The following is a 23,401-nucleotide window of genomic DNA, read 5'->3' as shown; positions in this document are numbered from 1 at the left end:
GTGATGTGGCCTGCAGCCAAGAAGGGGCTTTAACAGAAACTGTGTTTCTTCTGCTGATGCAGCACTGACTCTGCAGTCCCTCAAAGCTCCCAAAACCTCGGTGCTGGAGCCAAGGCTGGGAGGAAGCTGAAAGCACTGCCCCTTACAACACGGCTGGTACTTCCACCAATTTCTTTGCAGCAAGGGACTGATGTAAAGTATAATGGAATAGCTTTTAATATTCCTTTACTCCAGGAAATACGGACTGAATGGCAGGGACTCTTCCTTGTTTCTATGCTCCATAAAACTGTCCTACTACACTGCAGTGGAAGGCAGAAATACTCTTTGAAACTTGATGAGAAGACAGGGCAACAAGCATCGGGATTATAATGAGGAGATATGATCTGGACTTCCTCTCTTATCTACATGGAACTAACTTCTGCTTTTCAGTTTCACCGTTATGAAAAGAGTTTTACCATGACCATTTCTGCTTAGCGCTGAGGTACAACTCCAAGTCCTCGTGTTTAATGTGGATGTTTTTCCTTAAGGCTGCCAGAAGAGGTAGCAGGAGAGCAATACGGAAAAAGCTCTCCCTGTTTGATTAACTGGGGAACTTCTAAAGTACTCAAAGCATCTTGCAGCCAGGAGCAAACTTTAATGCCTCCTGAAGTACATTGTTGCATTTGAGAGCTGTTAAAAAATTCATACTTCATATTTCAGGAACTCATTTTAATGGTTGTTTTTAATGGTAGTACTAAACAAACTGGAACAAGTACTCATGTTTTAAATTAGCTCCAAGGGCAGAATTTTAAACACTTGCCATAAGTCTCCAGGGCTCACTATAGTGCTGCATTTGCTGTCAGTCATCTTCACCAGTTTTAGAAAAATAAGTTATATTTTCTAAACTAACAGGAGAGAATTTGGACAGGCTCTGAAGAAGAACAGGTAAGGGGAATGTAGGTCAGTCACAGCCAAATGTGCAGTTGATTAAAATCATGAGCTAATTTGGCCAGCAGTTGAGCTGATGGTAACAGAACCCAGGTACTTTGTAAGGAAAGGATGTATTGTGGGACTCAAGAGATTTAGTTACATGAGGAAATCATTGGCTGTAAAGTTGGTAAGATTCTGAGGAGAAGTTAGAATCCTATTGTAAAAGAAACTTTACATCTCAAGAGAAAATGCTGAGGGAGAATTTTGTTGCACTTCTAAATGCTGACACATTTCAGGGGATATGCCAGAAAGACCTTATCTGGAGCCTCATGGTTGACTTGTAGCATTCTGATTTATAATGGACCCTTGTCAGTTTATTCTATAAATCTCAGCATTATCTAAAGAAGGGAAAAAATACCCTTAACTGTGTTAGTTCATGCCCTGAGGTCTTGATTTGTTTTTGATCAGATTGTACTCAGGCAAAAAATCCTGTTGGTTTTGATGATTTTTATTTTTTTTTCTTGATTCATGGAATGAAAGTCCAAATAAAGCTCTTTAGATATGATCTATCAAATTAAAGTAATTCATATGAGCAGAATCTAAGGCATGATACATAACCAGAAATAAAATAGATTGCGGAATCAGATAAATACAAAAACAGAGACAGCTCTCCTCACTGTGTAGGGATTTTTCATGTCCTTACTGTGTCAAAGCACTGTGAAGTCTTTTTTCTATAGTGATAACAATGAAGGCAACTTGCTTGTCTTTCGTCTTGCTTTTGTATTCTGCTTCCCTGCTAAAGATGACATTTCAACAGCCCTGTGGATATTACTGTGGTTAGCAGTGGATGCTATCATTTTAATTTTTAATGGTGGTTGTATGGAAACTGCTGAGTGACGGCCTGAAACACTAATTGATCACCTGAGGCAAAGGCAGAGTCAGCCATGGGAGCACAGGTGAAGGCAATTCAGCTGAGTGACCAGAAAGGATGGAGCCTGGCTGCACCTCTCCTAGACCTCATTTAAGGGCTGACTGCCACTGGGGCAGGGTCTCTTTCTGGAGATTCCTCCTCTGTGAAGTCTTTCCAGTGAACTTAGATCTTTGGATATAGGTGGGCATTTCTTCCCTGTTTGTTTCTTTTCCCATTTTCACCACAATCATCTTTCTAGCTGTAACACCAACTGTAATGGTGATGATATCAAAAGGAATCACTGTCACATCTTTTTCTGCCTTGATTCTAGAGTACGGGATCCTTTGTGCCTGTACAAACTCCTTTCTCTCTCTCCCTGCCTACAAGACGTGACCCCGTCAGTGCAGCAGGGCTTTAGAGTTCAAAGATAAAATAGGTTGCTTGGAGCCTTGTGTAGACATTTTCTGCCAAAGTATGGAGACATGACAGCCTCTCTGAGTAAACTGTTGTAGTGGCTCATGACTCTCGGATCCTCCTTTGCTTTCTCCTTCAGCTGTAAGTCTTGTACAGGTATCTCAAAGCTGTACATAGTATTCCAAGTGCCCTCCTCTTGTGAGGGAGATATTTGATTTCCTTGACCTGTACATATTCATATAAATATTTGTTATGTTTATATACTTATATTGAAAAATTGCATAGATTGAGCTGACTTTTCAGCTTCGCTCTGCATGTATACATGAATATGTGTCATACATGTATATATTAGGTTTTATATTTCATATATATATTTATGCATGTGGCTATGCTTACATACATTCATGTATCAAAACTGATATTGAAAAGGGGTTTGCCATCCTGGCTGCGTTTGAGTAGGCACAGGTTAGCCAACAGAGACTTCATCAGGTGCCTGTTGAGTATTTGTCTGTGTTTACCCATTCCAGTACATACATGCAGACTTGCACACAGGAGTTAGTGAAAATAATACTTTTCAAAGTTTCTCATGCATGAGAACTGACCTGAGTGAGTTACATGTCTATCATATACCTGGATTAGGTTTTGCTTTTGTTCGTTTGAGTATTTTCTAATTACAGAGGATGCTGACTTTTTACTTTTAGTTTTCAATAACTGAGATGCAGTGAGCCACTATCAGTGTCTGCAAATAAGTATTTCTCCTTAATTTCTATTTGTTTTCTAGTATCTGATTAATACAACAAAGAAATATTTACAAGAGCAGTGCGTGGGTGCCTGTTAGGAGAGCTTATAATGTGCTTACTTAGTGGTTGAGAGGAGACCAAGTCCCATAAAAAGTGCCAAATTTAGTCATGTGCAAATGACGGATAAGCATTTACATTTATTCTGGGTTCAGGCTTCAGTTCCTGGAAATGAATCTCTGTACTGTTGTTCTTACATAGGTTTGCTTTTTTGCTGTCTGGATTCAATTTTTTCTACTTGCCCATATACTACAGGGGCCTCCTTCCTTTTGGTAGCTCCAGTAGCTCAAGTCCAAAACAGTAGAGAAATGAACACTGATTTTGAGAACCTTGTTTTGCTGTCTGCAGTAGTGCTCCTTAAGCTGGACTTCAAGGTAACACCAGTGCAAGGGAATTTTGGCTCCTGCAGCAAAAAAATGAGATTATTCAGGGTTGCTAAAATGTTTAATTTCGTCTTTGCACCTAAATCTAAATACAGACATTACTGTTCTTGCGTACTCTTGATCGTCTGGTCCTTACCCTGCAGTACTGTCTTAGCCAGTACAACGGGAGTGACTCCAGGGCTGTCTTTTAAGCCAAGTCTCCGAGTCATCCAGCTGCTGACCATCTGGAACAGCTCCTGGGTTGGCTCTGAGGTGATCCAGCTGGGGCTCAAGCACTGCTGGGCAGTGCTGCACACAGGTCTGAGCGCAGTGTGCCTGGCCCAGCTGCTGCCCTGTAGCCCAGCTCTCCTTGTGTTGGCATGGCTTATCAGGATACAAGATAGCCTGCTCTCAGTTCTTAAAGGGGCCAGACGTGATCCTCCAGAAGAGATGATGACATCTGTGTGCAACCAGACTGCAAGCCAAGCTTTTGTTGCTTGCAGAAGTATAGCTGTAGAGACAGCATGCAAGCCTCAGATCTTCATAAATAACACCAAGGGAAATTTTAATGTCTTATAATGACATAATGGTCATTATAATGGTATTGTCAGGATACAGACATTATTTTTTGAAGCACTTAGATAGCACTATTCTGAGGGACGCCAAAGACAGAAATAACTTCCTTGTTTTCTGAAAATCAGAGTGTGATTTATCTGACAAACAAGTAATTTTTATGTGAGCCTAGCTGCTCCATGCCTGTCATCCTTGGTTCTCTGCAGTCAGATAAAAATGCAAGAAGGTTCTTTTTAGGCCATGGTTCATCTGGCCTTCCCAGGTGTGTGTTTTTGGATGAAAACTGTGCAGCAGGTCATGCCATGAAGGTTTACATTGAGACTGGCTTAGGGCATTAATGAGTATCCTCACTCAGACCCTTGCTGTCTAATTCAGTGCAGACAGTGCACAGTAATAGCAGTCCATATGTAGTCACATAGGCTAGTTGTGCTTATAGCTTCATTTTGATAAAGACAGGGAAGCGATATTTCATTGATATTTTATAACAATCTGAAATACTGTTTGTTTCTTATATATAGACTAAACTGTATTCTAAAGCACAACCTTGGGAAGTGGGCAGATGATTTCATAGCTCCAGTGAGAGTCCTGAACAAATGTGATTAAAGAGTTTCTGTGAAAAGACATTTATCTTTTCAGGGGGCAGGGGGACAAGCTACCTATTTAGTAATTTGACTGTGTAATGTTTTGCTAATTCTTTTATAATAAAAATCCCATACTACATGATGAGGGGCTCGTAGTGCACCTTATGCCCCAAGGGGGACTACAGTTCTTGCAGATTTAATCTGACATGATTTCTATAAATTCCGCAAACAGTTTTCCAGTTTTAAAATGTAATCTTTTCTCAAATTTGAGTATATTTTGCCAGTAGGCAGTCAAGGTCTTTTTAAGATTGCAACTGGTGTTGAGGGTCCTCTCTGGGAAAAGTAATGAAAAGTGGTCTTGCCAAAAGCCAGGTGAAAGCAGGCAGCTCCCACAACACGGTGTCAAAGTTGCTGCCTGCCACACTCTTCAGTTTAGATCTAAAGTGAAATGAATTTTAAAAGTCAGTAGTTCTGGGGTTATTGAAAGTTATTCTTTTTGAATTTTGAAGATCTAAATATTGCTGAAATTTGTCTATTTCCTATGAGTGCTTTGAGCATGGATTTCCTTATTAGCTTCTGCAGTTTCATGGTACTGAAACGATTATTTCTATGAGGGGAGGCACTTTCTCAGACTTTTCAAACCTGTACAGATCCCTTCTCATTTGGCTTTCTTGTCGCTATTAGAAAAATACAGTAGTGAGATCTCCTTTTTCACCAAGAAAGGGTTTTTCTTAATGTTTCTATCTGTAGCATTTGTGAGGTTATCGCAGGCTGAGGTAATCAGTGACCCAACATCCATGAAAAGGATTCAGGTATCTCCTCTGTGCCGGCTGACCGAATAGCAGGAAGCATTGGCTTTTGAAAAGGGGCAGTTATATCAGCTGCATTTTCCCTCTGTTTGTAAAATATATATATAAATCTATACAGTGTAAAACATTACTTTTTTTTTCCCCGTGTTCCAAGGTAGACAGTATACAATTTTATTTTCACTTAGAGAGAATAAAGAGAATTGATTCTTGTGCAATCCTTCTTGATATGAACCAGAAACAAGCAGAAGGGAATGCAGGGGAAAGGAGTCATGTCCTGCTTATGTGTAGATTGAGAAGTTCATTAGGAATGACTGGTAAGGGAAGAGAATAGCTTGTGAACATATGGGAAATCAGTTCACTTTGGAGAACTAAGGGTGAAAGGAAGGGATGTCTGCTTTTTATTAAAACCTGAAACGCATTATAATTGGCTTGAGTCTACGCCCAGATGGCTTCTCTTATGCTGACATCTGCAAGAGTGTATATAAAGCAACATTAAGAAGCTGTCTCTTGTGACAGTATGTACACATGTAATTCTGTTAAGAACTAAGTCCTTTGCTGTCTGCCGTGTTGGGTCTTGAATATACATGCTGAGAAATTTCATTTGCTTGACAAAAACTAATTACAGAACATGGACTTTTTTTTTTTTCCAGAATTTCTACCACCTATGAGAAGTTCTTAGGGACTTCTGTGTATTTCTGTTCATCAATCATAAATTCCGAGGCAGCTTTCCTTTCCGTCTCTGTCTTTCTCTCTTTCTTTTCCTTCCTTCTTTGAGAGGAAGGAGGAGGGGAGGAGAGGATACAGAATATGAACTTTCATCTTATGTTGGTTTTCTGAACTTTAAGTGTAATTATTCAGAATTTTCACATGTGAATTTCGCATATAAAAATGAGTCATTTTCCTTTGACCAATGAGAAGCTTAAATGTTAGTAGAACACTCCTATATTAAACTGGTAGGATGATGACGGTAAATATGATGCAATTAATATATCTCTTGGTCTGTTCACTTGTATCTGTAATTCACAGATATAATACTTCTTAAAATAAGCTGTCAACTTAATTCTCCTTTCTTTGTCAGACAACAGGAAAATTAAGGTCAATGGCACCAGGGAACCAATTGAGTTTAAGACAAATCAGTGGTTTGGGGCAACAGTCAAAGCTCATAAAGAAAAAGTCGTGGTAAGTCTTATGTATTTGGTATTAATCTGGAGATAATGTTTACCTTTTCTCAAACATGTATCTTTAATAGATAGATGGAAGAAGAAAGTCTATGATTATGCATAATTTATAAAGCAGATTATGTATATAACTTGAAAAAATCAGTCTGTAGAATCAGGTTGAACTGATAACTTGAGGATACTGCTGCCATGTCAAAACAGGAGAATGCTATATTAGCTATGGAACCAAATGATAATTTTTTTTAAAGCAAATAATGGACCTAATTTTGAGACACGGTAATTATATGAAAGCTATATGGTTAAAAACGTTTTAAATATGAAGCTTTATGAAGGATATTAAATGTAGAATGTAGAGAAATCCAGAAATCTTTTAAGATCAGTAAGTGACCTATTTTGTCATGTTTAAATTGTTTCAAACAGCTGTGGCATAGGGTAGAGAAGAGCTACAAAAAGTAAGGGTATAAAAGCTCCAAGTCTGGTTGGCTTTCCAAGTGCAGTGTCTATATTCCAGTTTTGCTGAGCATTTTCTCTGCTGGTAGAGGAGCCTGGCGTGGAGTGAGCAGTTTTATTGCTTAGTAAGGCAGTGGTGATTTTGCTTACACTCAGACTTTCTGTTTGCAATTTAGTTTACACTGGGAATACTGCTGAAATCATTTTGTTATTAAGAAATCGTTTGATAATGTTATAATTTTTACAACTGCAGAGCAGTAACTTGTGTGTTGAGATTTGCTTAGAACTTCCAATTCTTAGTTAAAAAGTATTTACAAGGGAAGAAATATCTAAAGGAAGTGCTTTCCCTGAAATAGTATTCCTTGGGGTTATTAATCTGGAGAAGGATTTTGACATAAAGCAGGTAATGAATAAAGCATCACTCTGTTCTGTTACAGAGCTAGCATGTGCTGTTAACTCCATCACTTGTGTCAGTGTTACCACAGCTCTCAAACTTTGTGTTCCATGCCTTCATGTACCATTGTTTTATACATGCACTTTCCATTTAAAAGCTAGTTACACAAAGAAAGTATTTGTAAGAATATCATCTTTCTAAACTGTCAATGTGAAAGCCATAGAAGCAGCTGAAGATTTTTCCCTTTGTGTACTCTGCTGAAAGTAGTTCACCAACCAAAACAGAGTACTACTTAGTTACCATTTGTTGAATCTTTATCACATGAGCAGAAGACCTCATCACTGTATTGGTACTAACCAACCATAGTTTTGCTTCTCATAACTCTTCTCAGGATAAAGTTTGAAACAGAAAAGCTAGATATTTTTCTTTTTTGTCTACAGTGCTTAAAAGAGGGAGAAAAATAAATTGTTATCAAGGTGGCAGAAGCTTTTTTTTTTTTTTTTTTAAAGCTAAAAATCCAATCATAAATTGCCTTATGTCAACATTTATGTTTATATATGATTCTTCACTCCATTTTGCTCAGTGCTACAAAACGTTCCTCTGCTTCATAGGATGCATAATTCCTCTTTGCTGCACTCTGGTTTTGCTCTCTGTTTTACTCTGTAAGCTGTCCTAGGCAGGGGCATGTCTTAGAGTCCCTGGCCTTAACCCAGTGTTCCAGAAGCTCAGACTGTTCCAGTAAGCTCTAAAGCATTGGTTCATCCAGCTGGAACTGATTGCAAAAGTAAGGCCAATACAGTAATGTAAATAACAGTGCCTTGCCAGAGGGCTTCTCATTGCAAAAGAGAGACGGGAGGGTTTGGTTGTATCTTACAGAGGCAGGTCTGTAGGGAGAGGTAGTGTCTCCACCCCACCACCCCTGCCATTGAAAAACTTTAGGGCACAAGAACTCCTAAAGAGTTCCTTGCATACCTGACAGCTTTTGATTTTTGCTTTTACAAGTATATGAGTTATTTTCAAAAGATTCTCTCTCTACGCAGCTACTATATCTTTTATCCTTAGGCTGTCACATTTGTAACACCACTGCTGGAACACAGAAGATGAAATACTAGTTTGCTAACCAAACTAAGTTAGCAAAAAAAGTTTTCACTGAAGGACTGTCAAATGCATTACAGCCATAGTGCCTCTGTAGAGGTGACAATTGTTGTTTTGTTTTTTTGTTGTTTTTTTTTTTTAAGTTAGGAAGCAGGAGTTCATAAGACAGCAGACAGCCTGATGGCTGTGCCAGGCAATGTGACACAACACTCTGACAGATCTTCTGTTCAGAAGAGAAAAATCAAATAAATTCTGCTGAAGCGACCATTACCTTAAGATGTATCAGGACAGAATAGGGGTGTCTTCAGCCAAATATATGTAATGCATAGCTTAATCTAAGGGACTGATTCCTGTGGAGTGAGCAGTTATAGAGCAAGCATATTGTGAAGCACGCTTAGGGGGTATTTGTAACATAACTTAAATATGAGTTGTAGTCAGATTTCATCTGCTAAATGCTATAAGCAAAAGATCAGACTCTACTTTTCAGGTTATAATGGTATTCTAAGAGCCAGAGGACCTGCATTTTCTTTCATCAATATGTTATGACCATTCCTGCGTGAATGATGCAATACCAGAAGGAATCCTTGTAAGCTGCTTATTTAAAAAGTGCATTTGTCAAGTACATTAGTTTAAGAAAGGTAATGCATGTGATGTGGTTTCTGTTTTGGTAGGCTTGTGCACCCTTATATCATTGGAGGACTCTTAAAGACAGCCCAGAGAAGGACCCCGTTGGCACCTGCTATGTAGCAATTCAGAACTTCAGTGCCTATGCTGAATACTCACCTTGTCGCAACAGTAAGTATTAATAGAAATCAGCTTGTGCTGGAAGAATTGATGCTGAGCTCAGTGTTCTCTTGCTTTCAGTTTTGTTTGAATGGAAGTTATTGTATGTTATTATTGCATTGGATGAGGATTAAAAAGAAATCAGCGTTAAATTGTGTTATTGAAATTGGAAGCTTTATTGTATAATTGAAAGAGGAGAAATTAAGGAAATTACGCTCATGCAGTTGTAGTGATGCAATGTAATTGGTTCAACTTAAATGGCTTTAAAATGTAGCAAACAGATCTAGATAAGAACCAGACAGCATTTTAAAACTATTACTCATGCTCATACTGAGTATAAATCTCTCATCACAGGATCACCATCAGAAGACCAGACCCCACACAGAAACACACAGGCCTCTATCACCATTCATACCAGTATCACCCGCAATAGTTCATTTATGAAGAACTTCCAGCATGGAAGAAATCTACACATATTATCACTGCTGTTCACTCCTTTCCCTGTGCTATTCTGAGTATGTCCCCCTCATTCCACTGTAGTAGTAATCTGTGGGCCTTTCTTCTTGAGGAATAGGAAAAAATAATGCATGCATGTTTAGAATTAAGCTCTGTTACTTAGAAGTCTGCAGTAAATTCCACACATCAGATTAAATCAGTTGTTCATCCTTTTTGGCATTCTCTGTCTAGACAAAATATACTGATTTTTTTTTTTTTTTTTTTTTTTTTAATACTCTCACTACCTCAGTGCTCCAGATTATTAAAATCAATAAGAGGTATCTACAGACTTGTCTGGGTTAGGCATGTGGCAGTTTCTGCACTCACAGATCAGAGAACTGTTTGTTCAGTAACATTTCTGAAGGTACTGTGTGCATGATATGATGGGCATGCCTATCCCTTCCTTGGGAAACCCCCAAAGCAGAGCTACAGTGCTGCTCAAGTTAGTGAAGACAGGGTGCTCTTTCAAGTTGTGGGTGGCAGCCAATAGCAGAAGTCTGTACGTCATTTCTTGTCATGATACCCATTGAACAGAGAGCCTGCTATTGCCAGGTACACATGAACTGATTTCAAAATACACCTTATGACTGTTCCTCTACCTGAAATTGTGCTCCTAGTATCAATTCTTTTGTGTATTATTTGCCAAGAAAGTGCTAGGCATGTTACAGGAAAAGTAGATAAACAACTTCACGTAATTAAAAGATCTCTTTCCTGTGAAGATCTACATTCAGCATTCATATAATATAGCTGGATTTTCCTGACACCCTGACAGATGCATGATAATGTAGCCCAGTAATGTTTTTTGTGGTCTACCAGAAGGCCTGCACACATAAATGAACTGAAGTAAAGCTCTAAGCTGAACTGTGCTGCCAAGTGTTTCTTTCATCTGCTAGTCCTTATCTCTGAATGGACAGATACAGGAAGCAGCTGAAGCTGTAAAAGAAATGCTGCCCACAAGATCTACTTCATGTATTTCTGATGTCTTACTGGACCTGTGCCGGAAGCTGATGCCATTTGGAGAGGAATTTCAAGTGGTCATTGGCATCAGTTTCCCATCCTGCAGACTTCCAGCACTCCAGTGCTCGTACGGAAGCTCTAAAATGGGTGTTAACACACTTTGTGCAATTATGAAAGAATTTAGACACAAAAGAGGACAGAAACGGGAAAGATGTTCTTGCGTGAACAAACATACATCTGGAATAATATTATGCTTAGGTCACAGGAGCAAAATTGTATAAATTACAAGGGTGAGCCTTGTGAAGAACAGGTGTACTTTTCCTTTGGTGTGGTACTGGTAATCGGGATGTTATTTAAATGTTGACCCAGGCTGAGCCATCATCCACCATGTCAACATTTCTTGAGTATGCCTTGAAAATTCTTATTTTTGTGTTTATGGAAGAGCAGGTTGTGGTGACCATTTTCTGTCTCCGGGGGGGAAAAAAAACCTTAAATTGAGTCCTTGGTAGTTGTAATAAGAGTCTTTTCTGGACAGTGAGAGGTTGAAGTCCCTAGTAGGTCCAAGTTTTCAAAACCTTTGTGAAGGGACTACATGTTCAATGTCCTGCAGAAGACCTTGGTTTGCTTTGCTTCTTTAAAACAAACAAACAAAAAAAACAACCTTCTTCTTTCTTTTCTCATATTTTAGTAGTTTTGTTTTTGCAGCCATACACTTCTAGGGGTGTGTATGCTGTCTTCTGCATGCAGTATGAAATCAGTAAAATGCTTCTACTTTCATAACTGCAGGCAATGCAGATCCTGAAGGACAAGGCTTTTGTCAAGCAGGTTTCAGCTTAGATTTTTACAAGGTAAGATTGTGCCACTGAAATATCCTGACAAAATGTATTTCTAGTATATCGACACACTGTCCTAGTAATCAAAAGTTTATGTTCATGCTGTTGCATATGGAAGACTTCGCTGGAAGTTACTGCAAGTTTTACTGCTTTGTAAGATTCAAAGTTTCTGGTTTTAGAAAAGAGAAATAAAAGATGAAAAAATATTACTATCAACACCTGTTCATCTGTTAACTGCACTCTAATTTGGCTCTCCTAAGTCTATATTAATAGTCAACTAAGCCAAATATTGTATGTGATTCTGTCTCAGTGTTTCACACTTCCATTGCTTTCCAGAGGCCTGACTTTCAGGAAATAATGGGCAGGAACAACAGTCTTTTTTTGAAGCCAAACTGCATTATATAATGATGTTTTTGGAGCCAGACTAATGATTAAGACTGTTCTCCCGTGGTGGTGGTAGAGGAAATGTGAAGTGAAATAGCTAGTTGTTCTTACATGCCAAGACAGTCCAATAAAAATATTGTGGACAAAGAGTATTGCAACTATTGTTATTATCTGCATCAGGAGCCTACGTGTCTTTCACATCATTGGAGTTGCTTTCAGTGTTATGGAACAACATTGTTATTCACACTGTTAATATTCAAGTACTGAAGACCTCATTGTAGACTATACAGAGCTGTATTTCTCTGTAAAGCTGTTGCTTCATTGAAAAGTGAAGGCACTCTCTTATGCTGAATTTGTTTTAGTACAGATAATCAGAAATTTTTAGGATGCCTTGTTAGTACTGAAAAAATACTGGCTTGATTTCAAATGAAGATATGCTGGGCGATGTTAACTTTATTTAATCATTGGTTTTCCTGATCATCCATGTACATACATCCTTTCCTTGACCGGGGCTGTTCTCTCTTGTCATTATTCTGAGATTCTTTTGATCTTTTATATTGTTTTTCCATGCATGCTTTATTTCGTGTTCTTTTGTTGTGTAATTTTATTCAATTATGCTTTTTGTAGAATGGAGACCTCATAGTAGGCGGGCCTGGTAGTTTTTATTGGCAAGGTATGTTCATCTGGCTGGTTAACTTGATCTAAGAAATGAAACATAAAGCACTGTGGAAAATGTGGTTCTTGATTTCCAGTATTTTCTCAATTTAAGATAACCAGTCTCTGGTCTATTTTCAATAAATATAAATCAGAGGAATTCTTTAATACACCACTGAGAGTAAAGAGAAGTCAGAGGAAATTCAGACTGTAGGCTCTATAGAGAGAAGTAGAAATAACAGTGTTTATGTTGAATGTTTTAGTACATTTGCAGTTTAATTAATAAGCCATTTTCCTACAAATACTCTTATTTTTAAAATAGCTGATAATTGCACAGTAAATTGATATTTTAAATGTTTTGTTTCTGAATATAACCTTTATTGCTATCTGCATATATTTTTAGTGTATTTATGGCATCACTGTAGCTTTCCAGATGTAACTTCTCATGTGGATGAAACCTGAAGTAATTCTGGAAAAGGAAAAAAAGAATATCTTTGCTTTAACTGTTTTTGATGTTTGCGACATAGCTGATTCCCAGACTCTGCCTACCAAATTCCCTCTTGTCAGCTTAATCTGTATGTTTTTTTTTTTTCATTGCCATTAAAAAATGAAAGATCTAGTTGAGTATGATGGTAGGGAATGCATGGCTTTGAATTTTTTGTAAGAAATTACTTCCATTTGTCTATTATGTCTGTACTATGCAGCTTCAAAAGGTTGCTGTTCTGAAGAAGCTGTGGCTCAAAAAGTTTGACTTCGGTTTGATTCAGCACTGTGAAATGAAGCTGGAGTTGTTTATGTGATGGTTCAAAAGAGAATCGATGCCTTGTGTTGATTTATGTGTAGTCATTAGAGATTAGAGATTAATGGGAGAAGTAAGACTGAGAGAACATGTGCTATACTCTTGGTTTCTCTTGTGTTCTACTAGCTCTATTTTGTGGCAGTCCTTTGTGTCCCTTTCATTTATGAAGCTGTTTAAATCCAGGTCAGGTAATCACTGCAAGCATTGCGGATATCATCTCAAATTATTCCTTCAAGGATATTCTGAGGAAACTGGCACGAGAGAAGCAAACAGGAGTTGCACCACCCACATATGATGACAACTATATGGGTAAGCTAAGCTCTGTCTCAATTAGCACTGTGTCCTAAAAGCATGGGACTTATATAAATAAGAAAACAGTTGTGAATTTGAACACGTAATGTTCAAATACCATTGCACAGCAGCAATGCTAGTAGTTTGCTGGTTATTTCAGTGAGATGAAGTACACTCTTTAAGTTATGCGTAACACATTTTGAAAGTTGAGATCTTAAATGTCTCGCTAAGGTTTTTATTATTATAAAGAATGATTTGAATTTAAAGTTATGTCTTGCTTCAGTTGTAAATTTTAAATACCAGAAGTCTGAATTTATGTAGAAGTAGTAGTAGTAGTATGGAAAAAAAAAAAAAGGGCTCTTTGTGTGCCTTTTACCTTCACAAAGAGTTTTCTTGGTTCACGTATCTCTGCATGCTAAACAGATTGTTCCTCACGTAATTATAGAGAAAGATGCAGTGGAATTAAAAGGCAAAGACATCCTCTCATCTCTGCCCATATATTTGAAATTAGACACTGATACAATCCAAAAGTCTTTACTTGGTCAGTATCAATTATCATACTGATTTACTAAAACCTCAGAAGCTGCTTGACTGTATCTTTGGAAATCTGTCTTCCATGAGTACTAAAAGGATACTCGCACTGTGGTGGGAATGCTGAGTCATGGTTTGAACCAGTGATTGAGCACCTGGTGGGAAGGCAGGGCCGACCGAGGGAAGGGAGCCCAGGTGTATGCAATGCATCTGAGCGACTGGAAGGGGTGCAGCCAGGATCCACCCCTTCACAAACCTCATACCTCAAACCTCTACCTCGGTAGTAGAAGCAAGAGTATTTTCCTGAAGATCCCTGTGTACCTGAGGCCTTCCAAGGGTAGGCAGCTTTTGTCCTCTGTTTCTGTGTCCATGGCTACTGTATTTGGGCTTATCCTCACTTGCTGTAGCCTGGGACTTTGCTACCCTGCTATTATTTCTGTGCTTTCCATTGCCTTATAGCTGTACCCATGGTAAGCCAGCCAGATACTTGTTTAAGATGGATTATCTAAAAAAAAAAAAAAAAAAAAAAAAAAAGTGAAAATAGTGCATTGGATGGTCACTGGGGCACCTAATACACTGAAAGAGGAACTCCTGGGGGAAACCCTGAGATTCCTGGGTTCACCATGGCTGAGTGCTGCTTGGGTTATTGAAGAATGGAGTAGTGGTCTATTATTAAATCCCCTTTGAAAATGGCTGACTTTTTCAGTAAATTAGAACAATCTTTTTTGACAAATGAGGAAAGAGTAGTAGCACTATCTGCTGTAGCATGGCCTCTGCTACCAACCTTTAACGTGTATCCTGCGTCTGAGGAAGGATTGAAAGACAAAAACAAGCTTTTAGAAGCCTGCATTGGGCAATTGGAAAATAAAATTACATCTCTGAAAGGGCAAACTGCCTTACCTTCAAATGGCATTTCCCCTCTGAAATTAAGATCCATATCCTTAGAAGGGGAAAAGGACTTGGATCAGAAGGATTCATCACTCCAGGCTGAATCTAAGAATGAAAAAACCCAAGCAGACAAAAATCCAACTGGAGAATCTGGGAACCTCAGATCTTCTTGAAATAAGGCCAATAATAATTCAAAAAATGAAGACAGTCTAAGAGAGCCCAGCAGGGTTGTCACCTAAGGAGTGGCCCCCTGCTCACTCCACGCTACATTTAACGGTGCACCCATATGCAGCCACTGAACTCATGGATCTGTTTCAGTGGTTTAAGTAAAAGCTGTGAGAGGACATACCAGCTTTGCTCATGAGACTATGGGTTATGGGGTCCAAAGGTGTGGTAATTAATGGACCCAAAATTTCTAAACTTTCATCCATTTCCACACATCCGGCCCTCAGACTGTATGCAAGTGTGATATGTAATGAAGAAAACCATTTGCTAATTCAAAGGATAATGACAGCATGCATAATCATGTGGCCAAACAAAAGTGATGTACTGATAAATACTGGTCTTCAGACTTCAATGGAAGAATGCCAAAATTGGGAATGAAGGAGGCAATTTATGATGATGTTTTTAAAGTCCAGACCTGATTAAGTTTTTGGCAGCGATGAGGGACCTCATATTACAACAGTCTCCTACCATCAGTATGGCACACTAGTGTCCACACTGAACACTTTGGTGGCCTCAGGGGCCGCTATTCAGCAAGGTGCCCACTTGGTGGCTGACCTAGAGGAGACAGTGCCTTCTGATCAGGTGCAGTATCTGGATGCTGGAAGGGGCAGAGATTCTCCCCATAACAAAAACTAGGAAACAGGCTGCATGAACTTCTCAATTGGCTCTCATATGGGTATCCCAGAAACAGATGTTTAATGACTTAATCTGGGCTGGGGTTCAATTTGCAAAAATTGGTCACCAACCCAATTGTGTTCTCCTCCAGCTATGGGGGCATCTGGGGAAAAATGGAAAGTTTCAGAATATCTCCAAAAAAGCAGAGATAAGAATTATTGAAAAAGTACCCATGAGAAAGTGTAAAGTGGAAAATTTTCTAGTTTCCAACAAAAGGGAAAAGTTTCCTTAGGTGACTCAGGCCACTATGCCTGAGCCACCTGAGGAAAAAGAATTGGCGATTGCAGTTATTTGTGTGACGGGATGCCAGACACCCTGCACCCAGGGCCCCCAGATGAGATCAGAAGCCCTATTTCAAACTGACTATTTTTTGGTCTGGAAAGAAAATACAGAAAATAGAGTTATGGCATTAGTTGACACAGGTGCAGAAATGCCAATTTTTTATGCTGATCTGACCAAATTCCAGGGCATTGGAGTGACAACGGGTGGGTTTGAGGGACAGACCATAGTTGTAACCCAGACATGGTTGAAATTGAGGGTTAGGCATTTCCCTCCCTGCGAGTATAAGGTGTCTATTGCCCCAGTTCCGGAGTATATACTGGGCATAGGTGTGCAATGGGGTCTGTCTCTCCAGATGACAATAGGAGAGTTCAGACTGAGAGAGAGAGATGCGCTGGTATCCAGGCAGTGCAGATGATATGAAGAGAGGCTGTGTGAAACGTGAGTGTATTTACCTACCAGATCTGTGCTGGTTTACTAATACTAAACAGTATAGACTCCTGGGAGGGTAAGAGGAAATCTCCAGAGTGGTGCAGGTTCTAGAAAAAGTAGAGTCATAATACATGCATCTAGCCCATACAATTCCTACATGTGCCCAGTACGTAAGTTAGATGACACATGAAGATTGACAGTGGATTACAGATAGTTAAATAAGGTCATGCTGCCCGTTCATGCAGCTGTACCCAATATTGCCTTCCTGAAAGACACATTGAGTAGGGGGTCAGAAACCTACCATTGTGTTCTAGACTTGGCAAATGTTTTCTTCAGTATTCCCATTCATGAATAATTGCAAGACTAGTTTGTATTTGTGTGGGGACCTTTCAGGTCCTGCTGCAAGGGTACATGCATTCACCAACATATTGTCATAACTTAGTGGCACTTGACCTAGCTGATTGGAATAATCCTAATATCAAACTGGGCCACTATATTAATGATCTCATGTTAATGTCTGACTTGCTGGAAACATTGGAAAAGACAATAGATTTCTTGACTACTCATTTACAAGAGAAATGGTGGGCTATAAACCCCAGAAGGTGCAAGGACAAGACTTGGCAGTGAAATTCCTGGGTGTAGTTTGATCAGAAAGGACCCAAGTACTACCCAGTGCAATAATAGACAATATTCAGGCATTTCCAGTTCCTACTATGCCAAGGCAGCTGCAAGAATTTGGGGGTATATTGGGATACTGACATTTCTTTATGCTTACACTTAGTGCAGCTGCTGAGGCCTTTATACCGGCACACAAAGAAAGACCAAAAATGGGACTGGAGACCTGCTGTTATTGCTGTGCTTTCTGTCACATTACACACACATTGCAGCTGGAAAAATCTAAATTGTGTCAATAGCCGTTAGTGCAAACTCTAGTTACCTCTTGATTTTCAGGTAAACTATTAAGTATCACTGCTTTAACAGCTCATCGGGGGACAAGGAGGCTAGATCTTTTATTCCTTGAGAACTACAGTTAATTGAGTCACGATAACATGGCAATTTTCCTCTTCTTCCCACACAGGTTTAGAAAGTGTACATTCTGATGAGCAGATGAGAGGAAAAATCTGTTTGTCTTTACATATTTTTGGAAATAAATGGTTTATTAAGTTTTTCGCTTGTAATTTATTTTTAAACAGGATACTCAGTAGCTGCTGGGGAATTTACTGGAGATTCTGAAGAAGGTAAGAAGCCACGTACTTGAAAGAAAACCATATGGTTCTGCCTCTATTACGTTCTTCTCTTTGGGTATGTATGCAGGAACATACCTTTTACTCATCTGAAACACTGTACCTAATATTCCTTGAGGCAGATATTCCTTTAGAAGGTGTGTGATGGCAGAGCAGAATTTAAGTAATCCAAAAATCTGAATCTGCTAGTGTCCATCTGCATCTATTCTGCAGAGCTGTGACAGCATCAGTAGGTGAAGCCAGCCAAGCTCACTGAATTTCACCAGTGTAGTGATGACTACTTAACAGTGAAACCAACAATAGAGTCCTGCACAGTTCTTGGTTCCACAGTCAAGCTGCGTAGAGGCTGCTTTACCTCAGCACCTGGGTGACCAGATGTGGGTTTAGAAACATCTGCGTATGTTGAAAGCACACTTCTGACTTCCACATAACCTCAACAGCTAAGTAGAGGAGATAGCATTCAGTAGCTCCTGGGCTGACTATACCAGCATGCTTCTCTTGTTGGTGAGAGCAGCTCTTGGCTCTGTAAATGTTTCCCTAGTTGCAGTTCACGTGTTATACAGATAGGATGCCTGGGACAGCTCATTAGCTGACCCTTTTCATACAGAATGTTTTCCTCCACAAGCATAATAGATCAGGTTTCCTATGCTGCTGGTCCTCTCCTGAGCCTTGTATTTCACAATGAAAAATGAAAGAATTGAATTCCTGTTATTAAAATCTGAGTTTAGAGCAAGAGAACATTCTGCAGGAAGATTAGTGTTCAGTTGATCCTCTGAAAAAGGAAGAGCTGAATGCACATGGATATGTGTCTGAAGAAGAATCACACCTGAGATGTTTTTAAAGATTCTGGGGCCAAGTAGGTTTGATACAGGACAAAGCTAGTCAAAATTTGCAGTTAGCAGCTGTCATTCATGAGGAAACAGGCATATCACAGAGTTAGTAGCAGTGCTTAAAGATGTCATTACTGTTGAATCTGGTGTACGGGGGAAAAAAATCTCCCTTTGAATCTGTCTGTTTCATAGAGTATGTTTAACTAGAGATTAGCTATTTTCAGAAATTGTACAGTATTTTGAAACAGTTGAAAAAAAAAAAAATCTGTGATCCTTGGTGTTTCTTACATTTAGAGCCATGTATTTCTTGTAATGCTTTCTGGCTGATCATCAGCCTTATGTAAAGAGTAGCTTTCTTGAGGAGATAAGCAGCTCCTTGGTCCAAACTCACAAAGTCAGTACAGGCTAAGTACATTTCTAAAAATGAAGCCAGCTCTTCAGTGCTGCTGCTGCTTACTTTCTATAAAGTTAGTTTCTTGTCCTGTGCCACTTTAGGATGGAAAAAAATAGACGCTATTTTGAGTCTGATGTACAGTGTGGGGTAATTGCTGGCACAAAGAATTGCAGCACTGTCTGACCCAGTAGTCCTTTATTACTGTTTCCATCTCCCTTTGACCAAATGCTTATAACTGCAGGGGAGTATATGAACACAAAGAGGAATTGGTGAAGAGGAATTGGTCAGTTGTGGCAGATGTCTGAGATGCTCTGGTGTATGAAACTCCTGCTCTTCTGTTATGGATATATATGTCCTAATGAGGGAAGGTTTTGTTTTATCTGTGGCTTTGCTCTTTATTTTGGTGGGGTTTTTTTTCTCTACTAATTGTTTAAACTTTGGCCTCTGTGCAGGATCACATCCCAGAGGGCAGCTTAGTCCAAAGTTTCGTGTTCCAGTTCAATGAGTTCTCAATGCCACTCACCAAAACTTGCTTGTAATGCTTTTAGATAGCTATTGTGTGCACAACTTATCAAATGCTCTTGTGGCACTCAGCCCAATAACAGATGTGAGAAAATGTTAAGCAGCCAGAAGGAAAAGAAAAATTTGTAATGACAATTGTGTTTAGCTTTTGTATGATGGTGTATGATGCCACAGCTAATTCTGGTTTGTTCAATCCACAGCTGTCAGGTAGCAAGCTGAATTGTAGGAGCGGCTGAACTGTAGGAACAGCTTTGTTGTGCTGTACTGTGCTGAATAGCACTCAGGAGAAAAACACCTTTGTCTAGGCATGGATGAGTGTATTCAACGGTTCATTGTAATATTTCAAGCAACTAGATGCACTGAATGAATGTTAAAATCTCATGAATCTCTCTCAGGTCTTGAAGTGACGTGCAGGTGTTTCTGATACAGATAACAAGCCAAAATCCTAAAGACTATGTATAAAGAAAGATTTAAGTGGTCTAGAATGCATGTTGCATGTGCTACTCAGACAGCCTAACCAGTTCACTGCTGATCATTTGTATTTCAGAGCTGGTTGCTGGAGTCCCAAGGGGTGCACAGAACTTTGGCTACGTACGTACTGGACCCACATTTTATCCTTTTTCATAGTGAAAATAACATTAGACTCCTCAGAAGCTTAAAGGCTACATTGTTTTCTGTCTCTTAGAGCCTAAACTTTCTAATCAGAGAAAAGTGCCTCTGACTTTCACTCCCAGGCTTACCTGGCTGGGTTGACCTGCCTTACTGGCCTGGGCTTTAAATATTGAGCTCTTGCTCAGCTATGAAGTCTATTTTCAATACCCAGTTACTGGCACTTTTCAAGTATGAGTAGTATCCTAGTTCTCACTGAGTGCTATCAGACCTTGGCCCAAGCTATCCCACAGACTGGAGCATTTCATGTATGTTCTTTCTAAGTATATCTACTGAATTCCTACTGCAAAGAGTGGTGATATACAGTTGGAAAGGAAGTGAAGGGAGATGTGTGGATACACACCTATTTCCTCCTAGGGGAAAAAAAAATCCAAGTTTCAGGTCTAACTTGATTGGGTAGCAGCCACAGACACATTCGCTAGTCTTGTGACCCCAAAATCCTTTTGTTTGGAACTTATTTAAACCATTTGTTCAGAGGCAAGTTGTGTATGTACACATACATATGTACGTGTGTGTATGTGTATATTCTATGTATATTATATACATTGACATATATAAAAAATGTATATTTAGAATTTATATTTTCATGCTTAATAATGTAATCATTGATTAGCTGATAGTCTATGATTTGCTGCTGTTCACAGTATCTGGTAAGAATGGAAAATATTTTTTCCCTCATTTTCTTCACGGAAGGCTTGAGACTCATGAAATTTAGTGATGTATGCAAGATGAGGAAAACTGTGGTGCAACAGAAAATAGCTGATGTATTTTTTTTATCTCCTTGAACCATCCTTCAGTGTCTCAAATTGTGATGTTATGCTGTATCATATCTCTTTGTGCTTGAAACTTTTCATATCTTTCTTCTGTTAATAGGTCTCAATCATTAATTCTTCAGATTTGACCTTTATCCAGAATTTCACCGGTGAACAGGTAATGCCAAATAACTATGTGATGAAGTATTATATATCAAGAGGATATAATTTCATCAATTTAATTTCAAGACTATGTAAAATATTCGTCTTTTAAAACTAGTAACCATTGAAACAAAAGAGGTTTGTCAGTAAGACTTTTTAAAGATGATATATTATATGAAGCCTATCTGTTTTTTATTTCCAGATGGCGTCTTATTTTGGGTACACTGTCGCAGTATCTGATGTTAACAATGATGGGTAGGTTACCAGATGTATTCAGCTCCACTGAACGTTCACAGAAGCAATGCCTGATATTTATTAATAAACACAGGTTTTCAGATGCTTCATACCTTCTCTTGACTTCTTTCTTTTCTGCTTGTTTGCGTAGGTTTATCTTTGTGCACTTACAGTGGCACAAGGGTTTGCTAGGTTGGGCGAGTTTATCTTCCTGAATATGTATTAAATGCAGTACAGTAGAGCAGATCTCAGAAAACATCCAGATAGAGGTACAGTGAATTAAAAAAATGCAAGCTGCTGATGGTAGATGCAATTTCATTCTTCTGTTCTTAGAAGCAATTAAGTCTTTTCTCATGCAGATCATTCCAAGCCTCACTTCTCAGTTTTAAGAGTTTTTCGGTATCGCTCATTTCAGCACCTGCTGGTTCACTAGTTGAATCTTTCCAGGTTTCTGACATTAGATTTTGTCGTGTTATCTTAGCTTTCCAAAATTCCTGTTTTTCTGATACAAAAAGTTGGGGTTTGTTTGATCTCACTGAAAGGCATTATTGACATGAAAAAGTGGAGGAATACCAATCTTAGTTACAATCAGCATGCCTTGGACTGTTAGGCATCTTATTAGTTAACTTCTCACTGAACCACATTATTTCCCATGCGGGTTATTTCCTGTGAATCATAGGGTTACTTTGCAGGTTTCATATTTTCTGTGTGAAACTCTAAGACCACAGTTTATGTGAATAATGCAGTCAAATTGCTGTTGAGGCCTGTGTGGTCTCCCAGCCTGTCTTTAAAAACAAACAAAAAAAAACCTGACTCCCTCTGAGATCCAAACATTGCACAGAAAACAAAGCACCAGAAGCTCTATGTGATAAGTATTTCTGATTATATATGTAGTCCACTGTTGCCAATTTGTGCATATACTCAATAAAGAATTTTATCTGAAAGCGAGAGTAAAGTGGGAGGGGAAATTAAAAAAAAAAAAAAAAAAAAAAAAGGAAATAGGAAATTGTTACTCCAAATTGTGTGTGTGTGTGCATATGAAGATGAAGGAGGTTGAGACAGCTTTACCAGTAGCAAAAGCCTCATCAAGTCTTACGCTGAAAAGATTAATGAGGATGATATTTTGTTGTAATGAGGCTGATGACACGGCCCTTAGATTAAGCTCATCCTAGGAAACCGTGTTATCAACCTTCTCTAGCAGTTCTGCAAGTGTTCCTGGATGTCTCTTGCATTTATATCTGTACTGCATTAGGGCTGTAAGCAGAACAGGGAAATTGAGGGCATTGTTTGAAATACCCTTTAGTTACCCAATAATCATGAGAAATTTACTATGAAGCTTAGCAAATCAAGCTGTGCCATCAGCTTGCAGACTGCATTCCTAGTAAAGAAGAAAAAAACACTCTCAATTTGGACCAAAACAGTCCAATAAAATGTGGAATAAGTTGTTTACTAGTCTTTTATTTGGCCTATATCAAAGCTTTCCATAGTAACGCTTTGACCTCTTGACGATTCCCATACTCCTGCTTTTTGTTACACAGCAGGATACAAAGAATCCACATGTAGTCCTAGCTGGTAGTCAGCTTGTGCTTTTTAAAGTGTTTTTTCTGTGCTGGTTGGTTGGTTGAGGTTTTGTTTGCTTGCTTGTTCTTTTAAAAGAAAGGAAGCAATATTGGCTAGTTACCTTTCTGGCATGCTGGCATGAAGATAAATGTACCAATTGATGTTAGCAGCAACATCATAGTGTGGTGATGAAATGAATGTAAAGATGGGGTTCAAAATACCTCTGCACTCTGAGCTGCACTTTATGATTTAATATTACTGTCTATGGGCAGTAATATAAAATTGTTGGAGGGAGAATTCCTACTTGCAGTCTTGTAGAGAAGTTACTGAAGCAGC

At 38.9% G+C, this 23,401-nt stretch overlaps 1 protein-coding gene across 2 annotated transcripts in view; it reads left to right on the top strand.

Annotated features, from left to right (window-relative positions):
• The window catches only part of ITGA8 (integrin subunit alpha 8), a 99,499-nt gene that overhangs the window by 4,170 nt on the left and 71,928 nt on the right, over positions 1–23,401 (top strand). For both annotated transcript variants that reach the window (XR_006168568.1, XM_042817386.1), the window contains exons 3-11: positions 6,434–6,534; positions 9,144–9,267; positions 11,494–11,555; positions 12,552–12,597; positions 13,561–13,686; positions 17,892–17,936; positions 20,236–20,279; positions 21,231–21,287; positions 21,474–21,526. Coding sequence is in view for 1 of the 2 variants with exons in the window: in XM_042817386.1 (XP_042673320.1) it covers positions 6,434–6,534; positions 9,144–9,267; positions 11,494–11,555; positions 12,552–12,597; positions 13,561–13,686; positions 17,892–17,936; positions 20,236–20,279; positions 21,231–21,287; positions 21,474–21,526 (658 nt within the window). In the remaining variant the exon portion in view is untranslated. The remainder of the gene's footprint in view (positions 1–6,433; positions 6,535–9,143; positions 9,268–11,493; positions 11,556–12,551; positions 12,598–13,560; positions 13,687–17,891; positions 17,937–20,235; positions 20,280–21,230; positions 21,288–21,473; positions 21,527–23,401) is intronic.

The sequence above is a fragment of the Centrocercus urophasianus genome, unplaced genomic scaffold (genome assembly GCF_019232065.1).
Source record: "Centrocercus urophasianus isolate 14NV4802_14NV808 unplaced genomic scaffold, USGS_Curo_1.0 seq_16, whole genome shotgun sequence".
NCBI classification, from domain to species: domain Eukaryota; kingdom Metazoa; phylum Chordata; class Aves; order Galliformes; family Phasianidae; genus Centrocercus; species Centrocercus urophasianus.
Note: the sequence above shows the minus strand (reverse complement) of the source record. Positions and strands in the feature narration are given on the sequence as shown.